Raw genomic sequence first — 13,058 nt, forward strand, 5'->3', positions numbered from 1 at the left:
CATTAATGATAGGGTTAGACGTTAAATGCGCCCTATCTGAGACTTGTAGCTGATAATAACAGCCCTGAGTAAAGCGAGGTCGTACTTTGTGTCAACTTTCGCCCTTGGAGTCAGCTGTTTCCAGGGCAAATGAGTTTTTTTCTCATCACAGCTCTGTTGTCTTGCCTTGTGGCGGATTTAATGGGGCTAGAAAAGGAGGGGAAACATCTTTGAGTGGTCTTATGCCGTTTATGTTGATGGCGGATGGTCTCATTAATGCACAGAAGGAGCATGCTCAAACAATGTACAGAGAAAACTGCTCTTCTTCATCTCCATGTGTTCTGCTAGTGAGTGTACAGACAGACAACAGATATAGGGATTGTATTGCTACATCTGATAATTAAGTATTATTGTCTGTATTGTTTTCACCATTATTGCTGGATTACACAAATACCTTGAGCAGCCACAAAAACACCCATCTGGACCTGTGGTTGGTCGAGATGCTCACATCTCACAGTAAAAGAGGTGTGTTTGGTCAGAGGGCTCATTTGCATATTGCAGCGCTCTGAAATGTTAACATTGCCAAAATAAATATCACAAAAACTATCAACAAATATTGTACTTTGTATCTGTTCTTGCTAGGTATTTTTTTTATAAGAAAATGACTGATTATCCAATATGATTTATCTAAATGGGGTCCTGCTTGGATTCAAGAGGTCCTTCTTCTGGTTAATCATTTATTATCTGGATGATGAAATTGTCAGAGCATAACGCAACCAGTAAAGCCAAATGGAAAGATTAGGAGTACCCCCTTCACTCCTAATGAAGCAAAAGGAGGAGAACTTCTCCCCTCATGAGCATTCGAGCTGCAACACCCTTCATCTGTTTCCATGGCAACGGCCGCTTCACTGTCACTACGGAAACAGGTTGCCTGGAAAGCAGCAGCATTAGTACCAACAGCTGAGGCACTCACAGACAACTTCTTTGTATGTGTGTGTGTGTGTGTGTGTATGTGTGTGTGTGTGTTTGCTTTTGGTACATTTTTGCATAAAAATCTCAATATTGTCAGTGTTTCATTTGAAAAATGTATGGTTATTTAACAAAACTGAGAATGCAGTACCTGCAGAAACTGTGTGTGTGTTGAGCTTAATGCAAATCCTCTGAAAATTGGTCAAATGGAAGACTTGTCCTGTGGGTGTTTGGCATAAGTCCAAAAACATTTGGCTAAGTGGTGGAATGCAAATTGGTTTGGCGAATAGAGCTGTGTCCACAAGCTTTTGGATAAAATGTGTGTATCTAAGTGGTTGCTAAGGGGTTGCTAGTTGGTTGCCAAGGTATCACTGGAGGTTGCTATGACGCTGCTATGATATCCCAATTGATTGCTGTTGTGTTGCTAAGTTGTTGCTATGGTATCCTAGTGGGTTACAGAGGTGTTAAGAGTGTTAAGTGATTGCTATTGCTAAATTGGTTGATATGGTGTTGCTGTGTGGTAGCTAGGTTGTTGCTATCGAGGTTACTAAGGTGTTGCAATGTTTTATGTGAACACTTTTGTCTAAACATGGAGTCCAAAAGCATTTGGCTAAATGGTGGACTGCAAATGCATTGCCTAATACAGCCAAAATGTGGGCTACCAAAGCTTTTGCCTAAAAGATGGTCCAAAAGCCCCTCCCTGCACAGACAGTACCGGAGAGCAATGGAGAGAAAGTGGGCTGCATGCACTAATTACACTTATACAAGAGCCCCAACAACTAAATTCTAATGTTTCAAATTGAACTTTATTGCTTCCATTATTTTCAGGGGAGTCGCTTTCAGTTTTTATGCAGGAATCTGCAGGTTTTTAAACCCTCTGAATTTCAGCTTTCTTATGATCGTAGGATGTCATCCCTAACACATCCAGTGATGTGGAAGCTTTGAGGTGATCATTCTATTGTTCTGTGAACACCAGCAGCTTCAGCAAATGTTCTTCTTTTCTGTCTGACGTCTTGATCAGCTCCACATTCTTTCATCCTTTTCCCCATATTCTCTTCAATATTTAAAAAGAGTAGTGTAGTGTATTAGTGTGTTATTTTTTTGTGCAATTTTAGTGTACAAAAAGGAGTGGAGCACCATACAAAAGTCTGGGCACCTCAAAAGATTTGAGCTATCAGAGGCAAAAGTTGCCAAGGTCTTAAATGTTGAAAATCCAGTTCACAGCCACTTAGTCTTGTTAGAAAAGGCCAGGTCTCTATCATCTGGACTGTAATCTCAATTCATCTGTAATCTCAGGTACACTGCAGTGTTATTAACCAATAGAAGACCAAGAAAACCTTAAGAAAGAAATGCTTGTAGGAAATGCAAGTAACTGAGGCACTGTTTTAAGGTGGAATATAGATGTAATGCTGCTGATGGATCTTAAAAGATTGAGTGTGTGGCCGGTGTGACTGGCAGATTTACGTTCTTGAACACAGCTGGTGTGCTCTGTGTGCTGGGGGAAGCAGGTTAAGATGAACTGGGTCCACTCACGTCCAATCCCACTGGTGAGTCCGTACTCGCTAAAGGGTTAAAATATTTAAGAAATGTTTAATCTTTAACTTCATGCCTTTTAGAAATTGGGTCATCTTTTACTCACTTGAGCTACTCACAGTGACAGACATTTTCACCAGATGTCCAAACTTTTGCATGCCGCCATATATTTATTCATATGACTCCATGTCCTGACATTTGTATATAAACAAACCTGTGTGTGTGCTTGTGAATGTGTGTGTGTTGCCTACTAGCCAGAGCGTAGTACTCCATACAATGACTTTGGCGCCCCTCGGGGAACATCCAGAGAGTGTTCAGTGACAGCAATGATTAAAGCTACAGTCACAGTGGAGAGGCGCTCTGGGCCCCGGCTTTTTAGTTATTATGTAAGCACGAGTATGGCTGTATTCAGAGATGGTGATATAAGTGGCCTCGTTTTGGCAGTGCTCTCTCTTGGCCACTTTTTCTACAGCATGTAGTGGATAGCGGTTATTGGAACATCTACCAGTTTTATGTTCCTTAAAATGTCTCACTAAATCAAGACCAACATAGTCTGGGTTGTCCTCGTTTTACATGACCGTGCTAAGGCAGTTTTATACTTAGCTCCTCTGTTGCAAAACCCATAAAATGCAAAAGAGCACCCGGCAGTGTTTATTAGGGACAGGTGTATATAATGATTTTACTTTACAGATCTAATAATTTAATTTATCAGGTGTTCAGAACTGCTTTATATCCATGTCGAGCCACAGACAATACAAATGGCTGGCTTTTGATTAGAAGCTAAGAGAAATGGCCTCTTCTGGGTGAATCTGAATCTATTCAGATTGATTGCTCTGTCAGTGCGGTCATAAGTATAAACACTGACTCTTAAACTCTGGTGCACACCAAACAAGTAGTCTGAGGCAGCCTGAGCAGGTGGGTCCCAGTCCGTTTCTAAACAAAGTCTGGTGCGATTCGTTTGAAGTATAAAAACAATACGAACCAAAGGCATCTTAACGAAGGACGTGATGTCACAAGATGGTTGCGTTATAGACGTTCTTATAATTAAAGTTGAGCATGGGTCGGTCTCCATATAGACCTTCTCACGTTTCTGTGCTTTAATGTCTTCTGTTTGACACATTGGTAGGGTGGGGCTGTGTCCCAAACCACACACTATTACACTACTACACAGTGTTTCAAAACTAGCCACCATTAGACATGTGCAAGTTGGGAGGCAGCCACAGTAATGGCAAATTCTTTATTTGTTCTGTGTACATCATCGAAAAGACAATATTTCATAAGCCAGGTTTTTACCCCAGTATTTATTGTGGGAATCACACTGGACCTGTGGACACCTGTGGATACTCGCAGCCTTCTGTCATACGTGCATCATGGCACCTTCTTTTCTCTTACTTTTGGTTTGGATGCAAATATGTCAGTATGAACACAAAGCAAACCAGGACTAAAATGTAACAATCTTTTTTTCTTTTTTTTTTTGAAGAGTAAGAAGTCTAGGATGTCCTGTAATATGTTAAATCATACAAATAATGATAAGTGAAGATAAGATGAATGTAGAAGGTGAAATCACTAATTCAGCTGAATGGTCAGTTACAGGTCCACCCTTGGGCTAGCCGTGAACAAATGTCCAAGTGAAGCTTTATGATTATTGATAATTATTTATGATAAACTGTAAAATAAACTGAAATACAGCATAAAACACTGTTACAATTGGCCTAAAAAAGAAAACAATGGAGAGTATTTTAAATAGGATCTTAGTATATCTTAAATATTAAATATTAAAATAATTAAGTTTTTTAAAGAGAATATTTGAGATTCTTAAGATTTTTTAAGAATTGCATTTTGATGAACGTCTTAGTGGTTATCCTAAGTTAATTTGTAAGTTTTTTCTTAGGAAATGGGGAGGGGGGGCAAAAATCCTTGTAGTATAGGAGGCATAGGAGGAGGAGAAGAAAGAAGGAAAACAAGCTGTGATGTTTTAGTAAATACGATGCAGGTGTTTTGAGGTGACCAAAAACTACTACATTTCAATCAAGGATTATGGAGAAACACAAATGCCTTTTTAATGATACATGAGAAATCATTCTTAATGTGAAAGAGCAGCCAGGTTAAGAGGTCAGGTTTCAGGTTGCCTTAAAACCTGTCATATTTTCAATATGTTTCAATTTTTTCAATATTTTCAATATTTTCAACTAGTTATCACTAGTTTATTTGTGGAATTGATTTAAAAATGGTGATTTTTCTAATATGCATGTCTAGTCTTGACAATCAACCTACTGTGGATATACATCTAATTTGATCTTTTCTGCTGCTTGTGTCTACAGAAGCATTGCAAGGGCCAAGCTCTGATGGATCTGGTGTGTGAACACCTCAACCTGCTGGAGAAGGACTACTTTGGGCTGACCTTCCGTGATTCAGACAGTCAGAAGGTTAGAAGAGCTTGATTTACAATCATACTGATACTAATATGCAACTGAGCCACCCAGAAATGCTTTATTTTTATGTTTAATTTTACATTTTCAGTTTTCACTGATCTCACAGAAACTATAGCACACAGGCCAAATATTGTAAAAGACCTAAATTAAGAATGAGTATTATGTGTGAAGTGACACTGGTAGAATAGATCAGATGTAGATTTTTGTCAAGTAATCAATAGCATGGGTATTAAGCATTAGATTACACAGCAAAATAGTGCAGAATTGCAGAATTGCATGCCATGTAAATTAATTTTCCTCTGACTTGCTTGCTTCTTCATCCGCTCTCTCTCGTCTCTTCCCTATATGTATTTTCACTCACTTGAGTCGCAGCGCTCATCATAATGCACAGATCTGATTGGCAGAGTAGCGTCACATGTGATGTTTACACATGGGTTTGGTCCGTGAGTTTCCTGGGCCGCTAAATATGTACCATAAAGCCTAGAAACATTACATCAGTTTAAATAAACACTTAAAATTAAAAAGATCTCAGTAGTTTATCAGACGTTATGCTATCCGGACCTGGTCCTACAGTGGTCCTCCTAATAGTGACCTTTGCTGTACACAGTCCCTTGGACTTAAAAGTGTATAATGAATTAGTTTTATTTTGCTGTACACTTACAGTAATAGGTTGTAATTAAAAAAAACTGTGACAGTAACTTACTGGCCAGTAAAACCTAAAAAACCTACATAAAATTGATTAATAAATAATTAATAAATGAAATGACAAAAAATACCAGTGGACACATTCTTAAGCAGCTTTCTAGCACTTTAAGGTTCACACAAAGCAGGAGAAGGTTATAAGAAGACAGCAAAGCATTTTCAGGTAGTTGTTTTCTCAGGTTGTAATGTAGTTAAGAAGTGGCAGTTATTTGTGTTGTGCTGTTTTAAACTAAGCTTACAAAGTATCGAGGGGGAGGGTAGTCTGAATCTCTTGGGTAATAGTGAATTTGAAATTTTTCTGTTTTCTGTAGCACTGTAAAAGAATTACAAATGATAAATGCTGGCAGTATGTGCACAGTGTTTTTCTCAAGTGTTTTAAAGGCTGCTGACAAGCAGCAGCAAGTGTTGCAGCTGTGCTTGTGTGATTCTGAAAACAACTCTGGTCAGTGGTGTCGATCCTGGCTGGCTATCCGCTGGATACAGTGTGATCATTTTGATCTGCGGAATGGAAAAGCCTATAGCCACTAGTCTCTGTTCCATGTTTACATACTGGCACTACAGACCACCTTCAAATGTATTATCAGCAAAACTGAGAGAACAGATTCTCTGTGACCGCTTTACGTTTATTCACAGTGTGCGAAAATCTGCTGCCATGGGTGCTTTGAACCTGGGGGGCTTTACTCTGTCAGCGAGCATGGACATCTTCTGCTTTCTCAGCAAGCAGAAAACAATTGGAAACAGCACAGTTTCTTTTGTGCTGTCAGTGGGCCTGAATCATAACGTTTCAGCTGGATAGATACCATTACTGGCAACAGGATGCCTGTCTAATGACATAATAAGTAACGTAAACACTGTTGCCTGTAACCGAATGTTATGAACCAAATAGGTATGCAGAGCTAAGGTTATTGCATGTTTTTTTATAGACTCAGAAGTACTTTGTATTATAATTATACTTTTTTTTTTCATTTTAATAAGAGGCGTAAGGTAGCCTAGTATAGAGCTGTAAAGTTACAAAAAACAATAATTCTAATGAGAAGCTAGCAAATAAGAAGCCTGGTAGAGCTTAAAGACACATTAGTCAAGATTCAAGAAACCTAGCAAATAAGTAGGTCAACACAACACTGGAACCATTTTTTTTAACCGCTTATGTAGTTCACCTTATATATCCGTCTATCCACTTATGAACACAAAATGTATTTGGAGAGACCATGATGTCTGATCATGCTACCCACTTACACATACAAATTCTTCGTGGTACAACAGTGAAATTTGGGCAGCTAACACGTATGTCTAGAGGGTGTGAAAATGTGTGTTATTAGTATTATGTGATATTGTCCACTATCGTGGGAGATGGGGTGGAGTAATGGGGTGTTGAGATAGGGTACAGTAATTAAGGTTGAGTAAGGGGGCATTCCGGAGATAATGGGTAAAGAAAGGGGGCATTGAGGAGATGGGGCTGGGGTAATGGGGTGTTGAGGAGATGGGATGGAGTATTGGGGTGTTGAGATGGGGTGCAGTAATGGGGCTTTGAGGAAATGAAGGTTGAGTAATGGGAGATTCAAGAGATGGGGTGGAGTAATAGGGTGTTGAGGAGATATGGAGGAGTAATGGGGCATTGAGATTGTGAGTGAAGTAATGGGAGCGTTGAGGAGATGGGGTAGAGTAATGGGATGTTAAGGAGATTGGGTGGAGTACTGGGGTGTTGACATGGGGTGCAGTAATGGGGCTTTGAGGAAATGAAGGTTGAGTAATGGGGCATTCAGGACTTGGGGTGGAGTAATAGGGTTTTGAGAAGATGGGTTGGAGTAATGGGGCATTGAGATAAAGTGCACTGGGTATTAATAGGGGTTTTAATCTTTTATTATAAAATCTTTTATTTAAAAAATGCCATAAGTAAGTCAAGTCCCTGGTAAACATCAGAGTAATTTGCTGTGCTATTTTGAGATCCTTTAACAACAAAGCTACAGTATGTTACTGTGAAAATGTCTTAATAAATATTGTGGAATGGGAGATACAAAGATACAAAAGAATGCAAAGACTGACTAAATTTAACAGATGCTCTTATCCAGAGCGACATACAAGGTTATTCATATCACAGAGGTGGGCCAATGTAGCGTTAGGAGTCTGGCCCAAGGACTCTTATTGGTGTAGCGCAGCATAGTCACCCAGACCGGGAATCGAACCCTGCTCTCCCACATGGTGTTGTAACTCAGTGGCAGGTAGTGGTGTTATCTGTTGCGCCACACCAACCACAAAGGCCACCATTGTCTAATGGTGTCTAATGACTAAGCATATGGAGGTCAATTGTACATGCACACACACACACCATGTGCACACACCAAGTCTAAGCTTTAGCATTTTAGCAAGTTATTTTTGAAGTTAACATCTGAGGACACAATAGGGGAACAAACAGACCTCCTATGGTACACCAGAATGCGATGCGTTCAAAAGACCTGTTTATTCACTGCGGGACAGTGCGTTTTCCGTCTGGAGGGGACAGGGTAATTGTTTTTGAGAGAAGCAATTTGGGGGTAATTACGCCATTGGCAAGGATTAGATAAGTTAGCCAGATTCCAGTGGTGCTGCCAGGTGTTGTTTTCTTTTTTTAAAGGCTAATTAAGGCATTTTAGCTCGTCTCATCCTTGGGTAAAGCCTCAGTCACAGCGTTCATTTGACCGCTTGAGGGATGTAGCTTCTATAAGAAGTATGGAACCGAGAGGACTCAATATATCGAACGCTGCGCTTCCACAAGGCGTCCACATCAAACCAGTCGTAATCTTCCAGCTTTTCGCTCTGCGTTTCTTTTGTGACATTTGAACCGAATCGAGGCGATTGGAATGCAATTTCTCAGCCATCACAAAGTATATCAATCTCACGCCAACCAGGGGGGAAAGGCGCTCACTCTATCTATTGTTCTGCTGTGATATGTGAATGTGTTGCTGAAGAGAGAGGAGGAATAATCAGAGCTTTAGCCTCGGAGAACAGAGACAGAATGCCGGCTTGCTGATAATTGAGTGTTCTTCGCTTTTGGCCGGCCACCAAGGAAATTTGGGCAGATAATAGATGCTCAGTGCGCATCAAGGTATTTAAGCATGCTGATGAATTACCCCAGCTGTAATTGTGCCAGTGTACAGTGACTTCAGCTGTAGTAAGCAGCGCACGCTATTTACCCTTAACCTCGGGTCTGTTTTACGCGCTAGTGAGTTAAAGTCATTGAGTGTCGGAATTAAGCTCAAACTGACTAGGCGTCAAAAGATGAGTTTATAAAGGTCAGTGTGTTACCTGGAGCTACTCCAAGTCCCCACAAAATTAGACAACACTCCAGCATGCTGGGAGGATTAATTGGTAGGCAGTGCTTAGAATTTAGTTGCTGCAGTCTCAGGGGCTTTTGGGTAAGTGCTTCTTTCTCCAGCTTTGTATATTCCTCAGTGGGAAATGCGTTTATTGCATTGAAAATTGCACCATTTAGCGCCAAGAAGCTGGACTAATGCAAATAAAATCCACTCTGTTTACACACTATATAAGCGTTGGTCACCTCTTTAGTAAAGTGTGTGAGCATACCAGTCATTCCCCAATACATACAGTTCCTATATGGAAACTAAGTTGCTACAATTCCTTGTTTTTGAAGTGTGAACACATTTGCATGTACTTCCTTTTCAGACTCTGCTGAATTTTTATAACTAGTGTTTTGGCCTTTGACTGCTTTTTGAAAGAGGCAAAATACAGGGCAGCCAATCAGAACAGAGCTAAGCTGTTACTGTGAATAGCTAAGCGAGTAAAAGATGACCCAATTTCCAAAAGGCATGGAAGATAAAGATGAAACATTTCTTTAATATTTTAAGCTGGATAACTTCTAATGTCCATCTTTAACAGTTTTCAAACTAACAAAAAAGGGAAAAAATTAAAAAAGCCTGAAGCAAAAGCTTGGGCAGTCTGTATGGTCGGTACTTAGCAACACCCCCTCTGGCAAGTATCACAGCTTGATAACACTTTTTGTAGCAGCTCAGAGTCAGTTCTTGTTTGGTGGAGTTTAGCCCATTCTTCATTGCAAAGGTACTTGGGCCGTCTTGCTGCACTGCTCTTTTCAGACCTATGCACAGATTTTTAAGGATAGTGGTTTAGGTAGTGGGACTGTAAGGGGTCATAGCAAAAACATTTTGCTGCCTATTTAGTTAGTCCATTGTTGACTTTAAGGTGTGTTTAGGATCTTTAGTCCATTCTTTTTTTATCTTCAACCTTTTTACAGACCCTTTTTATAGCAATTCAGTAAAGTTTTTACAAATCTTTGAAATCCTTTGAACCCCTAGGAAACTAAATCTCAGTTAAGAGGGCTCAGGACCCTCAGTCCTGTCCTCAAGTATGTCTTATGAATATCTTAGTGAAGTCCCCAAAGAAATATCTGCTGTATTTCACCAGTGTTGCTCTCCTTTCAATGTAGAATGGGCAATCCTAAAAGTGGGTCAGTTTTACGTCAGCATGCCCCTGACCAATCACAAGGCTAACATGGCTCCGCCCTCTCTTCAAGACGGAGCAACTCTGGAGAGCTAAAGCTAAACCTGGCGAGATAAAGCTTGCATGTCTCTCCTCACGTCTAGTGCCTAGCACCTCTCCGCTTCACTACAGAATGTAGCGTCTGGGTGCCAGGATGGATGAATGGATGGATGGCGCAGCACCATTCCTGAGAAGTTACGCAATTATGACTCAAAAGCGGAGACATGGGGCACGCGGGGCAGATGTTTCCCCAGTTGCATCGTGTATCGTGGGCTAGTACCTCAGTTACACATATCAAAACCTCAGTAAACCCTAAAAATCTGTTAAATTACAGTATTTAAACAAATTTAATTTGCCCACGATAGACATTTAATACATAGCACATTTATTAGAATTTTAAGACCACACTTAGACCATTCTCAGAGAGGTCTGATAAGTGCATTTAGTCGATTTAGAGTCTTTTATCATATTTCTGCTTTGGGTTTTCTAGTTAACCTTGCTGAACTTTCAATGGCTTTAATAATGATTAATAATAATATGTTGTACAATATAGCATTTTTATTTAAAGTAATTCACTTAGGATGAGCGTCTATATAAAGGCTGTTGTGCTCAAACTACCCAAACACTTCACTACATCACAGGAAGAATCAAACATGCCAGATTTATTACCAGATTAAATCGAATTTATTTTGTATCTGATCCAGCCTTTACAGCTGCCCATTGCTATGCATCTACCATCTCTAATTAGTGGGTCTTTTTTGCCAAAAGAGAGAGCAGTAGGAGAATTTAAAATTTGCATTATCATTATACAAATTGCCATCCAATCACTGTCGATTCAGCAAGACAGTACAATTTAATTATTTCGGGTTTTTTTACTATTTAATTATTTTATTTATATTTAGTACAGTTTTTTTTTCTTGAGTAATTAAGTTTAATGGCTCTAATTGAACGTAAAGTTAAAGCAGTGATTAGTGAGAGCTTCCAAAGAAAGGTGCCTTATATATAGACAGCAGTTTCATCTTCTAAGCAAAAGCTTTCAGTTTGTGAAGGCGGCTGATATCTGATATTGGAAATGAAGTCTGCATTGCTGCAGTACACATTCTGTTGATTGGCTGTGATCTCCGCTGATAGGCCAAGCGCAGTGAAGCTAATTTGGGAGCACTGTGCGAAAAAAGCAGATGCTGAGATTTGCATTCATCCCCGCCCGCTGGATTCTCTCCGCGGAGCAGAGGAGTGCGCTTCTTCCCCTGAATTAAAGCATATGGAGAGGCCTGCACCGGAAACACTCCATGCAATTAGCAAGAGACTGAGAATCAAAGGCAGCATAGTGCATATTAGCCGCGTGTTAGACACACAAGCATTGATGTGAAATCTCTGTTCTGTTTTGCAGAATTGGCTGGACCCCTCCAAGGAGATCAAGAAGCAAATGCGAAGTGAGTGATTGGCAGGTTGTGATTTGATACATATGTAGGCATACACGTACACACACTCTCATAAAATGATAGGAAAGGGAACACACATACATATACTCTGATATGCCAGGTTTTTAGATACATAGAAATGGGTCAGACTAACCGTGATATTGAATGCAAAAGTGAGCATTTAAGTGTGTCTACAGACACCACTTTTACAGGGGCTTTGAACATGGCTTAACCCTTTAAGATTACAGATATACAGCTATGTCCATAAGTATTTGGACAGGGGCTTAATGGACACCCCCTCAGTGGATTACTAATGAAGCAATCTAAATGTAAAGTGTAGTCAGTGGTAATTTTAGGGGATTAACAACTGTTACACCAACTGTTTAGGATTTATAGCCAAGTTCCTCCATTTCTGCAGACCTAAACAGTTTCGTGGTCAGGTGTGACCTGTTGTTTCAAGATAAATCAATGAGATCAAGTCAAGAAGATGTCAATGCATATGAAGGACACCATCAATTGGCTGGGGAAAGAAAAACAAACCTATTAGAGACAGAGCAATACAATTTGATACATTCTTTAAAAAAAGGAATGCTCTGGTGAGCTTAGCAACACCAACGTAGATATACAGAGTTCTTTCCGTGGTAGAAAAAACCCTTCACAACATCTAGTCAAGTCAAGAGTGCTCTTGAGGAGGTAGGCGTATCATTTTCAAAATCTACAGTCAAGAGATTCCTTAATGAAAAAAACATAGAGGATTTACTTCAATATGCACTTTAATAACCACTGGTAACACTCAAGAACTTCCCAGTTCTAGAATAGGATTCTTTGGACAGATAAAATGAGTATTACCTTGAGTATGGAATTTTTAGGGTCAAACATATCATCTGTCAAACATGGTGGAGTCAGTATAATGGCATGTATGGCTGCCAGTAGAACTGGGTCACTGATGTTTATTGAGAATGACTTCATAGAAATAAGATAAATTCTCATGATAAATTCTCTGCTCATATTCAGCCAAATGCTTAAAAACTGGTAAGATGACACTTCACAGTACAGTTGGATAATGACCCAAAGTATACTAGCTCAGCTCACCTGACCTCAACCCAACTGAGCAAGGACAAAAGAAGCTTTTGGTGATATCCATGGGTTCCAGGATTCAGGCAGTCGTTTACTGGTTAATGCAGCATGTTTGTTGAACTCCCTAAAGCTGAAAGTCGCCTTATTTCAAATCTTTTAAGATGATGTACAAAAGCAAAATTACAAATATTATACCACTGTCTAGATACATATGCATGTGAGTATATGTTAAGGAAAGATCTTGTTTGCTGCTCTGTCATGATCTTAATCTTGATCTTGATCTTGAACTAGCTCCACCTTGCTAGTATGCAGTTTGTGCTGATAGACAGTTATAACCTCTTCATCAGTGGACAAATTCTGAACACAGGACCATTGTTGTCTGGATATTTTTGGTTGATAAACTGTTCTTAACCTAGCAAGGACAATGAGGTGTGTAAATGCCCCAGCAACACTG

The 13,058-nt window shown here is 39.8% G+C and overlaps 1 protein-coding gene across 12 annotated transcripts in view; it reads left to right on the top strand.

Annotated features, from left to right (window-relative positions):
• LOC140542987 (band 4.1-like protein 1) overlaps positions 1–13,058 on the top strand; it is a 133,311-nt gene that overhangs the window by 77,106 nt on the left and 43,147 nt on the right. For all 12 annotated transcript variants that reach the window (XM_072665966.1, XM_072665969.1, XM_072665974.1 and 9 more), the window contains exons 4-5: positions 4,803–4,907; positions 11,497–11,539. In XM_072665966.1, the coding sequence (XP_072522067.1) occupies positions 4,803–4,907; positions 11,497–11,539 (148 nt within the window). The remainder of the gene's footprint in view (positions 1–4,802; positions 4,908–11,496; positions 11,540–13,058) is intronic.

The sequence above is a fragment of the Salminus brasiliensis genome, chromosome 21, assembly GCF_030463535.1.
Source record: "Salminus brasiliensis chromosome 21, fSalBra1.hap2, whole genome shotgun sequence".
Lineage (NCBI taxonomy): Eukaryota > Metazoa > Chordata > Actinopteri > Characiformes > Bryconidae > Salminus > Salminus brasiliensis.